At 43.0% G+C, this 22,477-nt stretch overlaps 1 protein-coding gene across 6 annotated transcripts in view; it reads left to right on the top strand.

Annotated features, from left to right (window-relative positions):
• Positions 1-22,477, top strand: part of PPP1R1A (protein phosphatase 1 regulatory inhibitor subunit 1A) — a 123,577-nt gene that overhangs the window by 96,429 nt on the left and 4,671 nt on the right. For 3 of the 6 annotated variants that reach the window (XR_011558138.1, XR_011558139.1, XM_070741012.1), the window contains exons 3-6: positions 6,085-6,122; positions 6,955-7,018; positions 11,182-11,388; positions 21,710-21,836. Coding sequence is in view for 4 of the 6 variants with exons in the window: in XM_070741012.1 (XP_070597113.1) it covers positions 6,085-6,122; positions 6,955-7,018; positions 11,182-11,388; positions 21,710-21,836 (436 nt within the window). In the remaining 2 variants the exon portion in view is untranslated. Of the gene's footprint in view, positions 1-6,084; positions 6,123-6,954; positions 7,019-11,181; positions 11,389-11,477; positions 11,713-21,709; positions 21,841-22,477 lie in introns of those variants that run through there. The other 3 variants (XM_070741013.1, XM_070741015.1, XM_070741014.1) reach the window with 3 other exon arrangements.

Genomic DNA, 22,477 nt, shown 5'->3' with positions numbered 1-22,477 from the left:
GTGCTTGGCTGAGGACGTTTTCCCTTCTCTTTCATTACTTTTGAGACATTACCTCTTGAAACGCCAAACATTCGGGCACTTTCTGTTACACTAGCACCTGCCATTTGAGCACCAACAATTTGGCCTCCTTGAAAGTCTGAGAGGTCTGCCATTTCTAGAAGGTTATAACCAATTTCCTTAAATTTCTATATAAAAATATCAAATAACAGAATTAAAAAAAAGAAAAGAAAAAACAACATTAAAATATGTAAAGTTTTGATTGATTTGAACATGTTCAAACATTATAATGCCCAAAAGTCAAGCATTTCCATTTTTTTGTCCACCCCCTGTATATGATAATTATAATTATAATTATTGAATTTGTATTATATATTGTTTTCTGTTGCTGTGAGCTGCCCCAAGTCTGCGGAGAGGGGCGGCATACAAATTTAATAAATAAATAAATAAATAAATAAAATAAATGAGCTTGTGGAAAAAGACACGCTGTAAATCAAACAAATAATAAATAACTTGATTTGTTCCCCTCCCCTCTTAGCCTTTGATTGTGCCTCTCTTTTTACCCTACTTGACTTCACTCCTTGCTCTTTTGTCTTTTGAAGTAATATTAATGCTAATACTTCCAGTTCATCTACCATGCTGGCTGAAACAGGCAGGCCAAGGAAGACCAGCTGGGTTGTAAAAATAGGGTAGGAAAGGGTGATCAGCTAGTTAAAATAAAAAACACACACAGCATTCAGCTACCTGCAGAAACTAGATTAGACCATTGTTCCTGAGGTCTCCTCCTGGGAAGAGTGAACAATTTAGCCAAGGCTCTTTACCTGCTGTACCTCAAAGCACCGTTTGTTCTATTGGCAATAAAAATAAAAGGTTTATCACCACGGAAAGCTTTCACATGCTCAATTTCGGTAGGACCCGTTGTCCCACCCTACCCATAACAGAGTATGACAACTAATAAAATAGTAATAAAACTCCATCATAATGTAATAAATGACTCAAATGCGGAGGTTCTGCCAGTAATGCTGTATTCCGCAGTCGGCATCAGTCATCCTCAAAATCTCAAAAGCACAACGTAATCAAGCACGACAGGCACTTTGACAAATAAAATCACAGGCTCCCGGCAGGGATCCAGCAAATTGCAGAGGCTGTTCCTTAAGCGGCAGGGAGGTGGAAAAAAGCCTCAGGTGTTTTTCCAGGCAGCTTCTGACCAGGGCTTGCTGGATGTGCTCCACCACACCTGCTGTCCCATCCAGACATTCGTGAGCCAAGACAACATTGGGATCCCTGGGGAAAAGATCATGGGCTGCAGTTCAGTGGGTGGATAGGATGAGCTACTCTCACTGGTGGGCCAGAATTGAAGTTTTGTCCTGTTTTTTAATACTTGAAGCTTCTGGAAAACCTGCATTATTTATTTTATTTATTTTATTTATTTTATTTATTTTATTTATTTTATTTATTTTATTTATTTTATTTATTTTATTTATTTTATTTATTTTATTTATTTTATTTATTTTATTTATTTTATTTATTTTATTTATTTTATTTATTTTATTTATTTTATTTATTTTATTTATTTTATTTATTTTATTTATTTTATTTATTTTATTTATTTTATTTATTTTATTTATTTTATTTATTTTATTTATTTATTTTATTTATTTATTTTATTTATTTTATTTATTTTATTTATTTTATTTATTTTATTTATTTTATTTATTTTATTTATTTTATTTTATTTATTTTATTTATTTATTTTATTTATTTTATTTATTTTATTCATTTTATTCATTTTATTCATTTTATTCATTTTATTCATTTTATTTATTTATTTATTTATTTCATTTATTTCATTTATTTCATTTATTTTATTATTTATTTTATTTATTTGTCAAACAAGTATAGGATAGTAGTTTGTATAAGCATAACATAGTTAGAGTAATGATTAAAAAAGACAATAGGACAATAAGATAATAAGATGGTAGGTACAATGGTGCGCTTATGTACGCCCTTTACAAACCTCTTAGAAAAGGGGAGAGGTCAACTGTAGAAAACCTAAGGTTAAAGATTTTTGGGGTTTGGGGAAGAAACCACAGAGTCAGGTAGTGCGTTCTAGGCGTTGATCACTCTGTTGCTGAAGTCGTATTTTCTGCAGTCGAGTTTGGAGCGGTTTACATTTAGTTTGTATCTATTATGTACTCATGTGTTGTTGCGTCTGAAGGTGAAGTAGTCATTAATAGGAAGGACATTTTGGTATATGATTTTATGAACTATAGTTAAATCAGATCAGAGGTGACGTAGTTGTAAAATGTCTAATCCCAGTACAGTGGTACCTCTACTTAAGAACTTAATTTGTTCCATGACCAGGTTCTTAAGTAGAAGCAATTTTTCCCATAGGAATCAATGTAAATGCAAATAATGCATGCAAACCCATTAGGAAAGAAATAAAAGCTTGGAATATGGGTGGGAGGAGGAGGAGGAAGAATAGGAGGAGGACAGTCGCTGCCGAAGGAAAAAGGTGAGGTGAGCGTCCCCTTTTGCCTTTCTGCACCCAGACGCTCCGTGAGGCAACCTCGTGCCAGGTGTATGGGAGGCAGTGCGAGGGAGTCACCACAGCAAAGTGGTTTATTCCCTCTCCAAGCCCCTGGAGAAAGGAAAACGCTCCGTTCGCTCTGGACTGCCAAATCCTCCTTAAGCACCACCAAAAGGCTCCTCTGGCAGCCCAGAAAAGCCCGAGATGGCCGGGATTAAAGAGGGAATGGCAGGAAACTGGCTGGGCCTTCGTGCCGCTCTCAAATTTCCTGGGAAATATTTCCGAGCCCGGCTTCTTAAGTAGAAAATGGTTCTTAAGTAGAGGCAAAAAAATCCTGAGCACCCGGTTCTTATCTAGAAAAGTTCTTATGTAGAGGAACCACTGTATTTCAAGTCTGGTGGAATAAGGTATTTTGTTGCGAGGGGAGGAGTGAAGGACTCTTCTTGTGAAATATTTCTGGACTCTCTCAATTGTATTGATGTCTGAAATGCAATGCGGGTTCCATATAAGTGAGCTGTATTCTAGAATTGGTCTAACAAATGTTTTGTATGTTTTGGTTACAGTCTACTGATATGGGGCAAGTATCAAGATCATAGAGTTACTTTGTCATTGTTAAGTTGGGGAGGGAAACAGCCACAGTTGGCATTTCATGGTGGCCGAGGACTGCAAAGAGGAACAACCTCTAATATACAGGCAAGGCTAGGGTTAGGAGAAGATCCTCGGGGTTGTCTTAAAGGTGGGGTGTGCCTATTGGAGGGCGTACAAAATGGGTCTGTAACAATTCGCCACGGCCAACTCACCATGGCTGCCTTGACACAGCCATCTCACTGTGGCTATCTCGCCACAGCCAACTCACCACAGTCATCTCGCCATAGGACAACTCGCTGCAGGACAACATTAAGACCAAAGAAATGGTAGGGGAAAAAAATCAATAAAGAAAGGATGCCAAAGGAGGGACAGAATGGAATGTGAATGGCAAACATTACAATTATTTTTATTTTAAATAATTAAATATAATTGTTAAATTATATTTAAATTGTTAATTTATTCCGCAGAGAGTTGCCTTGCAGTGTGTTGGCCATGGTGAGTTGGCCATAGCAAGTTGGCTATGTCAAGTTGTCCTACTCCCTTACAGAACAGCTGACATCTGTCTCCAAGTGGCAGGAAGGATGGACACCAGCTTTCAGCTGTCCTGGTCAGGAGGGGTCTTAAGGGCCATGGAACGGCTCTTTGGCTGGTGGTAGCCTTGAGACTCTAGATCCGTAATGGTGAACCTATGGCATGCGGAGTCATGTTGGAGGACATGACAGACTAGCAGATTTTCGGCCTTGGGAAAGGCCGTTTCATCTTCCGGATGCTTTTTTGCCCCAGAGGCAAAAAAATAATAATTCCCCAACAGACAAACCAGAAGTTTGGAAAAGGACACTTCTGGTTTGCCCGTTTGAGCACTTTTTTTTTCACCTACCAGCAGTGGTGGGTTCATACCAATATAATCCGAAGTGCCGCACTGATACGAACCCAGTGGTACAATTTTTGGCCATTTTTTTTCTCAGTGTCTCCTGAGAAGGAGCTTCTCAGCTGTTCTTCGGACAAAGACATTAAGATGAGGGCATTAAGCTGAGGGTTTCTTCCGACTCGGAGATGCTGGGGGGGGAAATCGCTGAAAATGGCATCAGTGGGTTCATATCGGTGCAGGATTCCGGACCACACCGGTATGAACCCATCACTGCCCATCAGGCTTCAAAACTCTGTGCACATGCGTGGGGTGGCAGTGTGCATGTGGGGGCGAGGAAAAGGGGGGTGGGCACATGCACGCATGCTAGCACACTCACACACACACCTTTTGGCATGTAAACCAAAAAGGGTTCCCCCTCACTGCTCTAGATCCATGATGGCGAACCCATGGCACCTGTACCACAGGTGGCACATGGAGCCATATCTCAGTGCATGCGATCCTATGTCATTGCCCTATGTGAGCTGCAGCGCATGGGGAGGGTGAAAAATGGCCCAATGGGCCAACCGGAAGTTCATTTCTGAGCTTTCAGTTGGGTCCATTTTTTGCCATCTACAGGTTCTGGGGGCTTTCCTGAAGCCTAGGGGAGGCAAAAATGACCACTCCCTTGCCCTCCGGAAGGCTGAAAATCAGATGGAATTCGTTTTTTGCCACCCACAGACTCTGGAGGCTTCAGTGAGCCCTTTGTGTATGTGCAAGGGGGCGGCTGTGCACGCATGCATGGGATAGGGCATTGCATTATGGGTGTAGACACACGTGTGCATGCTGTTGCGCGCATGCATGCTCTTTTGGCACCTGAACAAAAAGAGGTTTGCCATAACTGCTCTGGATGATCTGTCCTTGCTTACTGTAGTCACAGGTTCAGGACACAGTATCGTCTTACCCTTTAACCTTATACCACTGATGGTGAATCTTTTTTCCCTTGGGTGCTGAAAGATCGTGGGCGCGCAGTATTGCACATGCGCGAGTGCCCATAATTCAATGCCTGGGGAGGGTGAAAACAATTTCCCCCACCACCCGGGAGGCCCTCTGGAGGCCAAAAACGGCCTGTTTCCCAAGTTCTGGTGGGCCCAGTAGGCTTGTGTTTTACCCTCCCCAAGTTTCAAAGGCTTCCCTGGAGCCAGGGGAAGGTAAAAACACCCTCCCCCATCCTCCCCAGAGGTGCTCTGGAAGCCAAAAACGCCTTCCCAGAGCCTCTGTGTGAGCCAAAAATCAGTTGGCCGGCACACACATGCATGTTGGAGCTGAGCTAGGGCAACAATTCGTGTGCCAACAGATATGACTCCACATGCCACCTGTGGCACCCATGGCATAGGTTCGCCATCACTGCCTTATACCATTCCAGAGGCGTTTTTGTTCCTCCTATGATATTTCTTATTTATCTTAACAATTGCACAGAAAGAACGTATCAGACAGACAGAGACAATGAGACTCAATAGATGACAAAAATGCCAAATCCAGTCTAAACATCTGGCTGACTATATGAAAACTAACACACACACACACACACACACACAAAATAGAGCTACCTAAGTTACGGTAATCAGTGAACTCTCCAATAAGGCTTAATCTTAGCAATGTTGCTTAATGATTGATCAACAGGATGGGTGGTCCAGCCCATTGAAGGGCCCCAGGTAATGCTGAGAGAAGCACAAAGGAGAAGGGCAGAAGTTGGAGCTCGCCCTCTCATGCACTCCTTGCGTCGCATATTGCGAATGGCATCTGTCCACTCTATATTGTAAGAAGTGCATTGCACATCAGGCTAGAAACCCAGAGATTGAGAGTTCTACACCAGCTCTGGGTGACCTTTCTCTTGATCAAACTCACTTCACAGGATTGTTGTTGTGGGGGAAAACAGGAGTATATATTCGCTGTAACAATAATAAAGATGGAACACAAATAAATAAAATCCAGGGAGAAAGACGGTGAAAAGATATTTATATTGCAAAAATAACCCAGAATTCTACGATTTGGTGTGTCTTGCCTTTACCATGCCTTTAACTTATTGTTCTTCCTGTCTTTTTCTTCTCTGTCCCCCCCCTAGAAATCGATGAAGACCGGCTCCCCAACCCACTTCTGAAGGTATATATTCCTGCTGTTCTCAGATTTGAACAATGGAGTCGATCGATGCATTTAACAGAATAATATTGTGATACATGAAAGCCATCCAGGGTGATGATAGGGGAATACATTTCATGTATGAATGTACAAGGCTTCCCATTAAAAAATATTTACTAAAGAGTAAATGTAAAGAGAAAATTGCCAGGAAGACCAAAGCACTTGTGTGTGAGTGCCACACACAAAACCTCCATTGGACTGGAAATGAGTTTTACTGTCATTGCTCTAATTAATAAGCTTTAATAATGGAAAAAAGATGGAATTAATTTTAAGGCTACTTAAAAGTCTCCCAATAAAAACTAGCTGGCAGCATAGTAGTACTGGTTGCTGGTCCTACAAACCATGATCCTACAAACCATGATTTGTACAATCAATTGTATTTCTGACATGATTTTCATGTCTGATTCTTGTCCTGATTCTGAAGGGACAAGAGGTCAAACTAGGCAAAAACCTGATGCTCTTTACCCTGTTTTTCCATCATTGTTCCATGGGAGTGGAGAGAATTATAGACCGCTATAGATCATAAACTTGAAAAAAGGGGGGGGAATATAAGCTAAGAGGCTTGGGTGGGTTCGAACTTTTCAACCAAAGGCATGAGCCAAGAAAATGGTAATCACCAGATTATGTGCTCGCTACAAAGAAGAAGCTAGAACTCCAGATCTTCAAGGACGTTTTTCAGTCATTCTTGTTTCATTCTGTAAGTAGCAGGAGCTAGATTCAACACATGGCCAAAAGATTATACATTGCACCTGAATTTTGTATTCTCTTGGGACTTGCTCTTTCTTCTCTTTTGCAGCCAGGATTGTCAATGTCCCCAAGGCAGAGGAAGAAGGTCTCACGCACCACTCCCACCATGAAAGGTAATGGGGTCCAGAAGCCGTGTGGAGGATGGAATTATATGAGGCACTGCCTCTTATAACACTTGGAGGATTGAAGGATGAAATCCATCATGGCAACTACAGTGCCTAGTGTTCTGTCTGACTCAATGACCAGTCAGCAATTAAATCCCCATTAATACTCAGACACAGAGTTTGGAAGTTTAATAGTCTATTGTACAAGCAAACATGTTAACCACAAATTAAAGCAAAGAACGTCCGTCGACTGCCAAAATTCAAAGTGAGCGGCAAAACTGATAAGGAATGTTCCAAAACAGAGTTGAACCTTAAAGCCTATAGCTTGGGGGAAGCAGAAATATTCACAGACTTCTCAAAACTATATTTTTTCAAGACTGCAACGATATTTGAGAGGGGAAAAACTCTGAACTTGCTCTTTCCCTCTTGTAGGTATAAACATTGATTTCCTGCAAAGGGAACTTTCCAGTCACCTCCCCTTTTAAACACTCTGTGATTACACACTGCGTATAGCAGTATTCAAGGCCTCCCTCTATGTCTGCGTAACTGCTCTTGTCTCCCACACATTCTTCTCACCTGTGCATCTAAAATAGGGTTCACAAACTCCCCCTCCTTATCAGATCCAGACAAGGCCCTAGCTGGGTGTTCTATATTCTCTGCAGAACCCTCAATCTCCATCCCTTCCTCACCCTCACTATCCAACTCCTCTGACAGCCACACAGGCCTATAATGCTCAAACAGACCGTTTCCTCCTCTTCAAAGTCTGTGATTAAAGGAGCTGGCTGTGATTCAACCACAACACCTGGGGAGAAGCAACAAGATAGTTGACTGCTTTCTGAGCATCAAAAGGGCTCACTGTTATGTCCAGCAGTTTGTTTGTTTGTTTGTTTGTTTGTTTGTTTGTTTGTTTGTTTGTTTGTTCGTTCGTTCGTTCGTTCGTTCGTTCGTTCGTTCGTTCGTTCGTTCGTTCATTCATTCAATTTTTATGCCGCCCTTCTCCTTAGACTCAGGGCGGCTTACAACATGTTAGCAATAGCACTTCTTAATAGAGCCAGGCTATTGCCCCCACAATCTGGGTCCTCATTTTACCCACCTCGGAAGGATGGAAGGCTGACTCAACCTTGAGCCGGTGATGAGATTTGAACCGCTGACCTACAGATCTACAGTCAGCTTCAGTGGCCTGCAGTACAGCACTCTACCTGCTGCGCCACCCCAGCTCTTATTTCCTTTGCCTTTCTTGAAATGATAGGGAGGGAAGAAGGGGATACGTTTGGAAAGGTGGTCTCACAAAACTTTGGTGAGCTCAGCTTTCCTGTATTGTCCAAATCGCAATCTGACCTCACCCCAATGCCTTACCCAATTCTCCAAACCTGAAGTGAGGGTGAAGAGAATAGTAAGTCAAATGCTTGCCAGCTGTCTAGAGCAGAGCTTGAAATAATAGAGCTTGTTGCTAAAATGGAAGGTCCACAAGCTGATTGTGGGTTTTTAAAGGTACACACATATCCTATTTTTTGCTGTGTGTGTGTTACACTAGACATTGCATTCTGTGATTAAAACAGCATAGGGTTTATTTTTGGATGTGTATTACCACCTTGTATATAATGTATCCCCCATTAGCTTACAGTATTCAGAAACTGCCAGTCAGTGCTGAGATTCCTTTAGCCTTTCTGTGATTTTGTAAGGTCTTTCCTTCTCCTCCCCCCCCTCTGTTCCCCCTACCCCCTGTTCCCCCCACCTCCCTGTAACTTTTCACAGATCCTGCCTAATCCCTGCCAGGATCGTTTTTTCATTAATTTTGCATTAAAGCATTTTATGACTTTGCATTGGTCCTCCTCTGCATTCTCTCCAATTACCAGCCTTCTCCTGCGTGGTCTTCGCCTACCAAGTGTTGCAGTGCCTGATATAATGCAGGATGCAATTGTCAGGCTAGGGTGGGACTGCATCAGCCACTGCAGAGGAATGCAGAGATCAGCAATAAAAAAAAAATCTGTCAGGAATTTCTAAATTAGAACGTGTGAATTCAAGAAAGGGGGAAGTTTCACAATCCAGGACACAGATAACAAGAGTTATCATTGGCATTTGAGTTTCAAGGTCAACCCGTGAATGCCTATTAAAAATACTGTATTATTAGTCCAAAGCCTAGGTCAGTGATGGCAAACCTTTTTTTCCTCAGGTGCTGAAAGAGCGTGCACGTGCACTATCACGCATGTACGAGTGCTCATACCCATAATTCAATGCCTGGGGAGGGTGAAAACAGCTTCTTCCATCCCCTGGAGGCCTTCTGGAGGCTGGAAACGGCCTGTTTCCCAGCTTCTGGTGGTCCCAGTAGGCTCGTGTTTTGCCCTCCCCAGACTCCAAAGGCTTCCCTGGAGCCAGGGAGGGGAAAAATGCCCATCCCCCTGGAGGCTCTCCAGAATAATAATAATGATAATGATAATGATAATAATAATAATACTAATTATTATTATTATTATTATTATTATTATTATTATTATTATTTAATTAAATTTGTATGCCACCCCTCGCCGAAGACTCAGGGCGGCTCACAACACAATACACAATGTACAAATCCAATATTAAAAAGCAGATTAAAACCCTTATCATAAAAATTAATCACATGGCCCAAGCAAACCATACATAAATCATAATAGCTAAGGAGAATATCAACTTCCCCAAGCCTGGCAGCATAGGTGGGTTTTTAGGAGCTTGCAAAAGGCAAGGAGGGTGGGGGCAGCTCTAATCTCCGGGGGGAGTTGATTCCAGAGAGCCGGGGCCACCACAGAGAAGGCTCTTCCCTTGGTCCCGCCAGACGGCATTGCTTAGTCGATGGGGCCCAGAGAAGGCCAACTCTGTGGGACCTAACCGGTCGCTGGGATTCGTGTGGCAGAAGGCAGTCCTGAAGCCAAAAATGCCCTCCCAGAGCTTCTATATGAGCCAAAACTCAACTGACCAGCACACACATAAACGGATATGGCTCTACGTGCCATCTGTGGCACCCATGCCATAGGTTCGCCATCACTGGCCTAAGTCTCCGGAGAGGGGCGGCATACAAATCCAATAAATAAATTAATAATAATAATAATAATAATAATAATAATAATAATAATAATAATAATAATAAAAAAAGTAGGATTGTGGAGAGGACCAAAGCGTTTCTTACAATCATCAGTGAATCTTCTGGGAACCTATTTTACCATAAGTGTGGCTCAATTTCCCATACTCTCTAGCCATCAAAGGCATTTAATAATATAATAATAGTAATTTATTAGATTTGTATGCCGCCCCTCTCCAAAGACTCGGGGCGGCTCACAACAATAATAAAACAGTGTGACAATGTAAACTGAAGTTCACAAATTCCAGTCTCTGATGCATTGCCACAAAAGAAGGGGGGGTTGTTAACCAATTCTCTAAAGCATCTGAAAGTAGAAGCAATAGGTGGAAACTAATCAAGGAGAGACACAACTTAGAACTATGGAGAATTTTCCTGACAGTGAGAACAATTAATCAGTTGTGGACTTGTTTGCCTCCAGAAGTAGTGGGTGCTCCAACACTGGAGGTTTTTAAGAAGAGGTTGGACAATCATTTGTCTGAAACAGTATAGGACTGTGGTGCAAACCTATGGCACCCATGCCACAGGTGGTACACAGAGTCATATCTGTCAGCACACAAGCCATTGCCTTAGCTCAGTTTCAGCTGATTTTTGGCTCACGTAGATGGCATTTTTGGCCTCCAGAGGGCTTCCTGGGGGCCTCCAGAGGGCCTACCAGGCCCACCAGAAGTCAGGAATCGAAGAGTAAGGGGGTGGTGTACACATGCACAGGGGGGTGGGGCATGGATGAGGCATTGAATTATGAGTGTTTGGCACCCAAGGAAAAAAAGGTTTGCCATCACTGGTATATGGATTCTTGTTCGAGCAGGGGACTGGACTAAAAGACCCCCAAGGTCCCTTCCAACTCTGTTATTCTGTTAAAACTGCAGGACATTTAAAGTGGACATTTAAGATTAACCAATAAGCAGGACATTTAAGATTAACCAATAGATACGTTCCTTCATGTACAAGAACAATTTGCTGTTTTCAGCAGAGATTTTTTTTTAAAGGAAACATTTCCATAAGAATCAAGTCATCACGATATCACAGTTTTCATTGCATTCTGCCCATCTCTACTTTTCAGAGCTCCAGTTGATGGTCGAACACCATCTTTGCAAGCAGCAGGGAGACGAAGAGGAAGAAGACAGTGCTGAAGTACAGGAGTCACACAGTCCAATCTGCTGCCCTCATGCCAATGTAGAACCGACCCACAGTCCCGACAGTTGCCCTTTGGCCCAAGCCCATGCCCAGCTGGAGTCCCAGGAAAAACCACACTCTGGCCTTGAAGAACGTGAGTATGATCCTATCAGTGTAGGGCAAGTTGTCTAGATTGCTTCAGGTCTTGACCCCAACCTGACCAGATATGTGCTTTCTTCAAAGGAGATCGCCCAAGCCTAGTGAGGAACCCGAAGCTCTCCAGATGTTACTGAATCATAGTTCCCAACAGGCCTCACCAGCGTGGCAACATTTGAGAACCATATTTTCCATCTCTATCAAAATCTAGAAGAATAAAAACATCCCTCCTTTAAATTTACTCTTCTTTCATGAGGGAAGTTCATTTTCCATGGAACAGGAAAATACTTAATAAAACAGTCCCTGAGGCATACTGTTTTTTGGAAAATATGTATTGGTTCTGTCCCAGCGTTGATCCCCCCAAAATAAGATGCACACCACCGGATTTAGTACTAAAAGTTTAACTCCTAACAAAAGTCTTAGCAGTTTGAGGGTTTTTTAAAAAAAGAGAGAATAAAATCTAAGAAAGGCTTCACCATACTGATTACAATATCTTAGCAACAATAATTATTAGATTGTAGCAAAGTGCGGTATCGTAGACTTACAGAGGTTGGCTGGAAGCCCAGAGCTAATTAATGCAAACAAGTGGTTCTTTTAAAACACAAGCCGGGACAAGAGCTGCAACAAGATTCTGGAATGAACACCGTTATTCTCTGCACCAAAGCATTGTGTGACTCCTCATTAAATAGCCTGAGGGAGTGGCCCATTAGCCAGCAGTGCTACTGACGAGGAACCACTCTTGCCTCCTACAGGCCCTGCAAATCCTAGCATCAAGAAGAGGCTCCTCCTCTTCTCCCGAGTCACTCATCTCAGGAGGTGCAGATCACCCTGGTTGCTCTTCAGCCTCTGACACCACGTCCTCTTCGCTGTCAGTCTTGGGTGTCAGGAACACAGGTTGCTTGTACCGCACCTCCACTATCTCTGAGTCCTCTGGATCTATTGCTAATTATGCAGGATGCGAACGAGCCACAACATGTATTCTTTTGGGGGGGGGGGGTTGTTTTGTTTTGTTTACCTAATGCATGCTCTTTTCATTCATTCCCTAATAATATTATTAACAAAGGCCCTTCCAAGCCTCCAGCTCTGTTGGGAAGAACCAGGGTCCCAAATTCAGGCTTTGATTTATGTATTTTTTTAAATCAGAAATAAAGGACCACAATGGAGAGAATATTTTTTTTTTTAAAGGACTTAGCAACACCAGTGGGACAATAAGAATGCAGAGCAGGGTTTGATCTGAGCTAATTTCATGCCCTGATCCATGCCGCCCAGGCTGACACACACATTAGACCAAGCACGATTCTTCAGAATTTGCACTTCTTTGAATATTGCCCTGCCCATTTTGGTTCAAAGGAGAAAATGCTCTTCAAAGCTGTACCTATTTCAAAGGAAACGTATGCTGCGTTAGATAGATTTTTAAATGCATATGTACGTGTCTGTACTTGTCCGTGGTGCGTGGAGGTTTTACGCAGATTTTTAAAAATTACCAATGCAAGGCAGGACACGCTAGATGCATTAATATACGCATGGCAAGTTAGCGCAGGCCCAGGAAATAACTGATCTGTCCAAAACTCATTCTAGGAGGTCACAGTGTTCAGATTTCTTCAGTTTCCAGTGGTGGAATTATTATGTCTACCTTATCCCCTGCAAAGCTGAGAAATGGGCCTTTCCTGCCTGTCGAATCCAGCTCAGTCATTAGAGGAACGTGACCCAGGCTCTGCCCAATGACACAATGCTACCGTAAGATGGGTTCCAATTTGGAACTTCTGGCTTCTTTCCCTCAAGGGCCAAGGCAGGCTGTTGTTGCTGCGCAATTTCTCCACCACCGATATAAGCTGGTGTTTCGTCGAGATGCATGTTAAAACAGTGTTACTGCAGGACCCCTTTGATCAGCTGCGCAGGTGGCAGAAGCACATGCTCTTATCTATACCAAAGCACCCTAGATTCTATGTGATGCCTGATACAATCTACTTTGGCTTAATAAGGCAGGGACGCAGCGGCCTCTAGTGGCCAAAGGCTAATGTGACAGCCAAGCTGTTTTTGGCCATACTCAACTACAGGTACCGTAGAGAGCATCTAAAGTTACAACAGTACTGAAAAGAGTGGCGTATGACCATTTTTCCCAGTGATGACCCATTACTGCATCCCCATGATCATATGATCAAAATTCAGACACTGGGGCAACTGGTTCATACAGAAGGGACCGCCTTCTGCTGCACGAATCCCAGCGGCCAATTAGGTCCCACAGAGTTGGCCTTCTCCGGATCCCGTCGACTAAACAATGCCGTCTGGCGGCACCTTCTCTGTGGCAATCCTGGCCCTCTGGAATCAACTCCCCCCGGAGATTCGAATCACCCCCACCCTCCTTGCCTTCCACAAGATCTTAAAGACTCATTTATGGCACCAGGCATGGGGAGATTAATCCCCCCCCCATCTTTCTGACCCTACCATTTGAGAATGGTGTGATTATGTAGAATTGAATCTTTTTTAGTAATAATGGGTTTTTTAATTAGTTTTAATATTGAATTTGTATCATATTGTATTTTTTTGTTGTTGTGAGCCGCCCCGAGTCCTTGGAGAGGGGCAGCATACAAATCTAATAAATTATTATTATAATAATTATTGTAATTATTATTTATTTATTTATTAGATTTTTATGCCGCCGTTCTTGAGGCATACAACATTGATATAAAGAAATCTAAATTACTTTTTAAAAGAATTATACAAAATTACTAAAAGTGTTAGAAAACCCCATCTACAGTCATTCCCATTCACCCAATTCAATCATTCATAATATCAGCCGACACAATCTCATCACTCACGGCCCCCATGCCCGCCGGCAGGTGGGTCTTCAGAACTTTATGAAAGACCAGGAGTGAGAGGGCAGTACATATCTCCAGAGGGAGTTCATTCCAGAAGGCTGGGGCCACCACAGAGAAGGCTCATCCCCTAAGCCCCACCAGATGACATTGTTTGGCCAACGGGACCTGGAGAAGGCCGACTCTGTGGGACCTAGCCAGCGGCTTGGATGCATGAGGCAGAAGACGGTCCCAATGGTAGTCTTGTCCTAAGCCATGTAGGGCTTGGTTTTATGACCGTTGCTGTGTCCCAAGATCACATGATCTCTTTTGTGTGACCTCCTGATAAGCCAACTCAATGAGGAAGCCAGATTATCTTAAGAACCAGGTTACTAATTTAACAACTGCAGGGATTCACTTAATGACTGTGTCAAGAAAGTTCATACAATGTGGCAAAAAAGGACTTAAAAAACAACAACGGAAATGTTAGGCTCAATTGTGGCCATAAGTCAAGGACTACCTGTCTTTGAGAGTGAAATTAAGCCATTCCAAGTATATCCATTGCCTCAGGTATCTTGCAGTGTTTGCACCCAAGAGGGGAGGATTTTGATTAGTTGCTATCCCCATAAATAATGGGTGGGTAGATTGCTGGATATACCGAGGCAAATGGGTTTTTCCTCTAGTCTCTGCATCTTGCCTCTGCACCTCCATGTACATCAAAAGCTTTCTTAACTATTATTTTTTGTCCCTTTGAATTAGTCTTGACTGCTGATCAGTGCCTGGAACAGGTCTTTTCACACAGGGTGTCTAGGGGGAAAGCGTTTTGAAATTCCCTGATATTTCCCTGTAACTTGCGATCTGGTTAAGGCGTGGTTGTAGATGACATCATATAAATGGCTAAGCCATGGAGAAATATCGGTAGCTGAGGAAGCAAGTTGTTGCCGCAGTTATGCTCATTTTTACTTGATTCTACCAGGCAATGCGATCTGGGGGTTTTTTTAAATATGATTTTTCCCTGATTTTTGAACATTTTAATACAGTTTGGTTTTTCTCCCTGACTTATTCCATTTTTTTCACGAATTCCCTGATAATTCCATGATATTTCCTGAACCACCACTTTCCCTGATAATTCCCTGATTTCCCCATTTTCCAGGTTTGCTGGACACCCTGTTCACAAGTTTTTTTCAAGCACTGTTTGCCCTTGCTTGCTTTCCAGGGCTGAGAGGGAGTGACTGGCCCAAGGTCACCCAGCTGGCTTCGTGTCTAAGGCAGGCCTAGAACTCACAGTCTATCGGTTCCTAGCCTGGTGCCTTAACCACTACACTAAACTGGCTGTCATCCAAGGCTGAGACCAGTGATGGCAAACCTTTTTCCCCTTGGGTGCCGAAAGTGTGTGCGCGCGCATTGTTGCGCGAGTGCCCACACCCATAATGTAATGCCCCTCCTGCACATACTGCCCCCTACACATGTGCACACCCCCATATTTTGGCTTCATGTCCCAAAACAGTGGTGGGAGGGTGAAAAGCCTCCTTTCCCCAAACAGAGCTGGGAGGATGGAGAAGCTTTGCTTGCCCAAACAGCATTGGGGTGTGATGTCAATCAAGAGGCAGGAGGCAAGAATGCATGTTGTTGGGGAAGGCACATCTTGTCCTGGGCCCCTTTTTATTGTCATCCATTAACCATCAAGTTACATCTCATTGGGTATTGGAGATATTTACAGAGTCCCACTGGACAATTGATGCGTGGGGGGTCTCACGATTGCCTCGTGGGCGATTCATGTTATTCACTGCCTACATGCAGCTTTTGGGGTAACTCTACTCTCCAGGGTTGATCAAGGAGGAAGTCTGTCTTTTTAGAAAAGGTGGTTTTGTGGATTGTCACGTCTGGTGCCTACAGAATATCACTTCCTTGTCTTATTGTAGTGGAAGTGATGTTCCAGTGCCTGGAGGCTGTTAGGGTCTGTATGGGTATCAACAGACTCAAACTCAACCCGGATAAGATGGAGTGGCTGTGGGTTTTGCCTCACAGGGACAATTCCATCTGTCCGTCCATAACCCTGGGGGAGGAATTATTGACCCCCTCAGAGAGGGTCTGCAACTTGGGCGTCCTCCTTGATCCACAGCTCACATTAGAGAACCATCTTTCAGCTGTGGCGAGGGGGACGTTTTCCCATGTTCGCCTGGTGCACCAGTTGTGGCCCTATCTGGACCGGGACTCACTGCTCACAGTCACTCATGCCCTCATCACCTCGAGGCTCGACTACTGTAATACTTTCTACATGGGGCTACCTTTGAAAAGTGTTCGGAAACTTCAGATCATGCAGAATGCAGCTGCGAGAGCAATTATGGGCTTCCCTAGGTAGGCCCATGTTACACCAACACGCCGCAGTCTGCATTGGTTGCCAATCAGTTTCCGGTCACAATTCAAAGTGTTGGCTATGACCTATAAAGCCCTTCATGGCATCGGGCCAGAATATCTCTGGGACCGCCTTCTGTCGCACAAATCCCAGCGACCAGTTAGGTCCCACAGAGTGGGCCTTCTCTGGGTCCCGTCAACTAAACAATGCCATTTGGCGGGACCCAGGGGAAGAGCCTTCTCTGTGGTGACCCCGACCCTCTGGAACCAGCTACCCCCCGAGATTAGAATTGCCCCCATCCTCCTCGCCTTTCGTAAGCTCCTTAAAATCCTGCCGTCAGGCATGGGGGAATTGAAACATCTCCCCCGGGCCTATACAGTTTATGTATGGTATGTTTGTGTGTATGTTTGCTTTTAATAATGGGTTTTTTAGCTTTTCTCTTAAATTATTAGATTTGTTATATATTGTTTATTATTGCTGTGAGCTGCCCCGAGTCTGCGGAGAAGGGTGGCATACAAATCTAATAAATAAATAAATAAATAAATCATGGTTTGCCAGCGATAGACTTGACAGTATTCTGTCTCCACAGAGTGGAATCTCCAGTCACCTGGGAAGCAGGAGCCACAGAAAGTGAAGAGAAAGCACATGTGTCTTTGGCTGGTGGGAGGCATGCACACATGTGCAGTGGAGCTGAGCTGGTCAATGGTTCATGTGCCTGCAGAGAAGGCTTCCCGTGCCACATGTGACATGCGTGTCATAGGTTCGCCATCACAAGCTTAGACAGACCACTTAAATTCAGTACAGATTCTGGATGGCTGAATTGCAAATGTGATGAAGATAGTTTAGGAAGTGGTAGGAAAGATAGACACCCCCCACCCACCCCCGTCATGTGTATGAATGGCCAGCATAGTGAATGTAATTGGTATGAATGACGGCTGCCGAAAAAATGTGGCAGAACGATTTAATCTAGATTTTAAAAGACTGTACTTCAATTACAAAGTCAGAATTGCAAATGTGAAACAAGTAATCATGTTGATTCCTCTAATTTAATGTGACAGTATTCTGCAGTTAGGCTACGAGACGTAAGGCAGAGATTGTAAAACGCTGATTTGCTTGAGGCAGAGATAAAAAATCGGGCTTGCTGTGCAGAATACAATCTGGGTCAGCTGCATACCGTAAAAGAAAAAGATAAATTAGCACATGGCTATCTTGCAATAGCATGAAAGAGGTTCGGAGATGTTTCACATTCACTTAAAAATAAAAACACTATTTATTTATTTATTAATTTATTATTTATTAATCAGATTTGTATGCCGCCCCTCTCCGCAGACTCGGGGCGGCTCACAGCAATCGCCATACAATGTAAACAAATCCAATATTTAAATTAATTTTAAAACACCACAAGTTAAAACCAATCATACACACTAGCATACCATACATAAATTTTATAAGCCTAGGGGGAAGGAACATGTCAATTACCCCATGCCTGACGACAGAGGTGGGTTTTAAGGAGCTTACGAAAGGCTAGGAGGGTGGGGGCAACTCTGATATCTGGGGGGAGTTGATTCCAAAGGGTCGGGGCCGCCACAGAGAAGGCTCTTCCCCTGGGTCCCGCCAAACGACATTGTTTAGTTGACGGGACCCGGAGAAGGCCAACTCTGTGGGACCTAACTGGTCACTGGGATTCGTGCGGCAGAAGGCGGTCCCGGAGATATTCTGGTCCGGTGCCATGTAGGGCTTTATAGGTCATAACCAACACTTTGAATTGTGACCGGAAACTGATCGGCAACCAATGCAGACTGCGGAGTGTTGGTGTGACATGGGCAAATTTAGGAAAGCCCATGATAGCTCTCGCAGCTGTATTCTGCACGATCTGAAGTTTCCGAACACTTTTCAAAGGTAGCCCCATGTAGAGAGCATTACAGTAGTCGAGCCTCGAGGTGATGAGGGCATGAGTGACTGTGAGCAGTGACTCCCGGTCCAAATATGGCCGCAACTGGTGCACCAGGCGAACCTGGGCAAACGCCCCCCTCGCCACAGCTGAAAGATGTTTCTCTAATGTGAGCTGTGGATCGAGGAGGACACCCAAGTTGCGAACCCTCTCTGAGGGGGTTAGTGACTCCCCCCCAGTGTGATGGACGGACAGATGGAATTGTCCTTGGGAGGCAAAACCCACAGCCACTCCGTCTTATCCGGGTTGAGTTTGAGTCTGTTGACTCAAATAAAGTTATATAAACTTTTCTTATTACTCACTCAATGACCATCACTTTTCTTGTTTTTTTTCTCTTATTTTAAAGTTTGTTTGTTAGGTTCTAGTTCAGCTCTTCCATAACTTCTAGGTCTCTTTCCATTACTTCTTCCATATTTTCAGGTCACTGCAATGTTCTTTATGCAGAACTGCAAACCTTATACATTGTTCTTTCGTCTACAGCCCCTATCCCAAATTTTCACGGAAATGGAATGCCAAGCTGTGTGGCCTTCCCACAACATTTTTTTCCTTCAAACCTGGGCCACTAATACGGAGCCTCTGTAAAGTGGACTTTCCCTCTTCTGAGACTAGAATGAATGAGAGGATTATCCTGCAGGACTAACCTCCATGCAGGTAGCTGGTGTACCTGCATCTGTCTTCTAGCAACAATTTGCATAGATGCAAGAGTCAGCTGATGGGCATGGCCAATGAGAGATGCTGAGGAGCTCTCCCCTGTTCTTTGGGTACCACTGTTGATCCCAGAGAACTGTCAGGGAAAAGAGAGACCTGCAGCCGTACCTACGGAGAACTACTTCTCTCCTAAGAAAAGCTTCTTCATTTTGTTAAGTTGTCTAGAACACTAATAAAGCAGTCCTTAAAAAATAAATCTAATAATCTGAACATTCTACAGACATTTATAGTTATTGACTTACCTCCTTGCATCCAGTTTCATCAGTCTGATTACCACAAGAAAATAAAAATATGCCTCTGCCTCTACCTCCCAGCAATTTGCTTCCTTGCAGATTTAGTTTCACTTTCAGTTCTACCAGGTGGCTGCAGATTCAATCCGCTGAGGGTCAAGAAGCTGTTTCTTGGCTTAACAGGCTCTGCTGCAAGGAGGTAAATTGCTGGGAGGCAGAGGCCAAAGGGTGGGGGGTGGCTGGGCGGGGCTACGTTCGGTGTATATGATGCACCCAAGTTTTTCACCCTCTTTTTGGGGGTAAATGGTGTGTCTTATACTCCGAAAAATACGGTACTTTAAAGAAATTGGCTAATTAAACAACAGTTCTTAGTACAAGGAGTCCGGAGAGAAAGAACGCAAGCAATTTTATTGCTTACATGCTCTTAGCAAGATTTCCTGTTGAATTGGCACCAGGAGCAAGAGAGGCAGAAAAAAGGGAAAGTCATCTGTTTCTTGAATACTATCAATAGTATAAAAATGCTACTTGCAGCCATTTATTTTTTTTGCTTGCAGGAACATGTCTGAGTTTTTGTTTCTATTTTCCTTTCCTCAAGCTGATTGGCACCGTTGCTCTTTTGGCACAGCAGTCCTGATTAAAAGCATAAAAACCCTCTCCCTGATATTTGCAGCCAGCAGTATTGCAAAGCAGGTTTAGCCACGAATCCTCCCCCAGCTCTTCCCTCTGTTTCCTTTCCCCATCGAGGGAACAGAGAAGTCCTTATATACAGCTGATGGGCGGAATGAGTGTATAAATGTTAGGTAGTATTATATTAGTATAATAGGATAATACCAGTATTATACATGGCTAAAAAGAAAGACAGCTCAGATCAAAAACTCTTATTCTAAAAGGTGACTCCTTCCATGCTCAATTTATTTTTATTTTTTAAAAACAACAACACCCAATTCTCTCTCTGCTCTTTCTTTTCAAAGTTGGAAACCTCTACCCACCAAAGCATTTCTCCCTAAAGAAACCGTTAATGCTGACTTATCTGGGACTCTGACCTCCCTACTGAGTATGGGAAGTCAATTATGCTGCTAATGTATGCAGACCTAGTTATCTCTTGTAAGCCACCTTTATTCTGAAAGGCATCTAGATACTTTAAATAAATAATGTTACACGGTAGATTTTAATTAGCGGCATGGGGAAATGCTTTTCTTATTTGTGTTTGGCAGCTTTTACGCTCTTGAGTGCTCCCAGATTCTTCTCCTGTCTGTTTTTGGGGGGCTGGGGGCAGCATCTGAAATGTCCTCTCACCCGAAATCTCCTTCACCCATTGACGTAAACGAAGCGGGTACATCTCGTCCAAAGACTGAGCATCCACAAACTGGTGTGGACTGATTGGTTTTGGTTATGTTTCCAGTTAACTTGTAGGGCTGCCTCCTCAATCAATTTTAGGGATGTGGATTGATGGTCACGGCCCACTAGTGACGGGGTTTTAATTGCTGTCTACCCAATCCCCTTCCAACAGCTACAAGCCATCTGGAATCCATCTGCATATACCTACCCAGGATGTTATGCACATCAGTGCCTGCTTATTAACAATGCGTCTCATTTGGCATTTCTTTTCTCACTGACCTAGTTTCGGAGAGATTTCCCAGGAACTTGACAGCTTTCTTGTCTTGTTTTTCTTTTCTTTGAATTCTATATTCTTTCGTGTTATCTACCAAGATTGCCATTTCCCATTCCCTCCCCTTCTACTGATCCACTATGAATGAAAGAAAAATTCCCCCCTCTGCCTTTTTCTGCTGATATTTTATATATCTATATATCTGCCTAAACATATAGATATACATCTATATATATATCTGCTGTATATATATCTATATATCTGTATATATATTTATATATGTGTGTGTGTGTGTAACATCTTTTTACTGATAATGAAAAGGAAAGGGTGACTACTATAGATCTATTTTGGAGCAACACTCTTACTGGAATTTGAACTTGGGGCTCTACCTTGTAAGGCAGAGGCCTTAGCCTCTAGGCTACAGATTCATCTCCTGTATCAGCGTGTACCAGGGAAGAGTTACGTGTGATTTTTTGTGAAGTCACTGTCATATATTGAAGGAGCATCACAGCTTCCTTTTTGCCTCTCAGCCTCACCAGGGATCATAGTCCAAGATAGGTTTTTTATAGCCGACAACTATAATCTATAAGTGTAACATATTTTTGCTGATAATGAAAAGGGAGACTACTATAGATCTATATATTTGGAGCATTTTTTTTTCTTTTAACAGAGGGAAGAGTCACAGAAGCGTGCGGTGCAGGGAGCTCTGACAAAATGAGGTCTTACTTGTGCTCAGAAAAGCCAGGGATTCACATATCACCGGAGAACTCCATGGAGAAGGACAGGCTGCCCAAGGAGTAGGTATAACCACATAAGGTGGTTGGGGTGAGGGTGTATGCTTGGTTTGGTTGAACAAACAATTCTTCTACGTAAGCAAAATAAATTGCAGATTGGTCAGCCAAATTTTGAGGGACAGGACATCCCAGACTCTTGACTTGGTCATGAAGATAATCCATGGATTTTTGACTAGGAGTGACTTGATGGTACACGGTCATTATAATCGATCAATAATCAGTTAGTCTTGACTTGTATCCCTGATATCAGAGGCTTGAGCTAGAAACAAAAGCAAGTAGGAATAAACCAGGAATTTGCATTCTCATGAATACATCACATAAAGCCAAAGTACCACTCATAGAAACATAGAAGATTGACGGCAGAAAAAGACCTCATGGTCCATCTAGTCTGCCCTTGTATTATTTCCTGTATTTTATCTTAGGATGGATATATGATTATCCCAGGCATGTATAAATTCAGTTACTGTGGATTTACCAACCATGTCTGCTGGAAGTTTATTCCAAGCATCTACTACTCTTTCAGTAGAATAAAATCAGGTTGCTTCTGATCTTTCCCCCAACTAACCTCAAATTGTTCCCCCTTGTTCTTGTGTTCACTTTCCTATTAAAAACACTTCCCTCCTGAACTTTATTTAACCCGTTAG

Source organism: Erythrolamprus reginae, chromosome 2 (assembly GCF_031021105.1).
Source record: "Erythrolamprus reginae isolate rEryReg1 chromosome 2, rEryReg1.hap1, whole genome shotgun sequence".
Classification (NCBI taxonomy): domain Eukaryota; kingdom Metazoa; phylum Chordata; class Lepidosauria; order Squamata; family Dipsadidae; genus Erythrolamprus; species Erythrolamprus reginae.
Note: the sequence above shows the minus strand (reverse complement) of the source record. Positions and strands in the feature narration are given on the sequence as shown.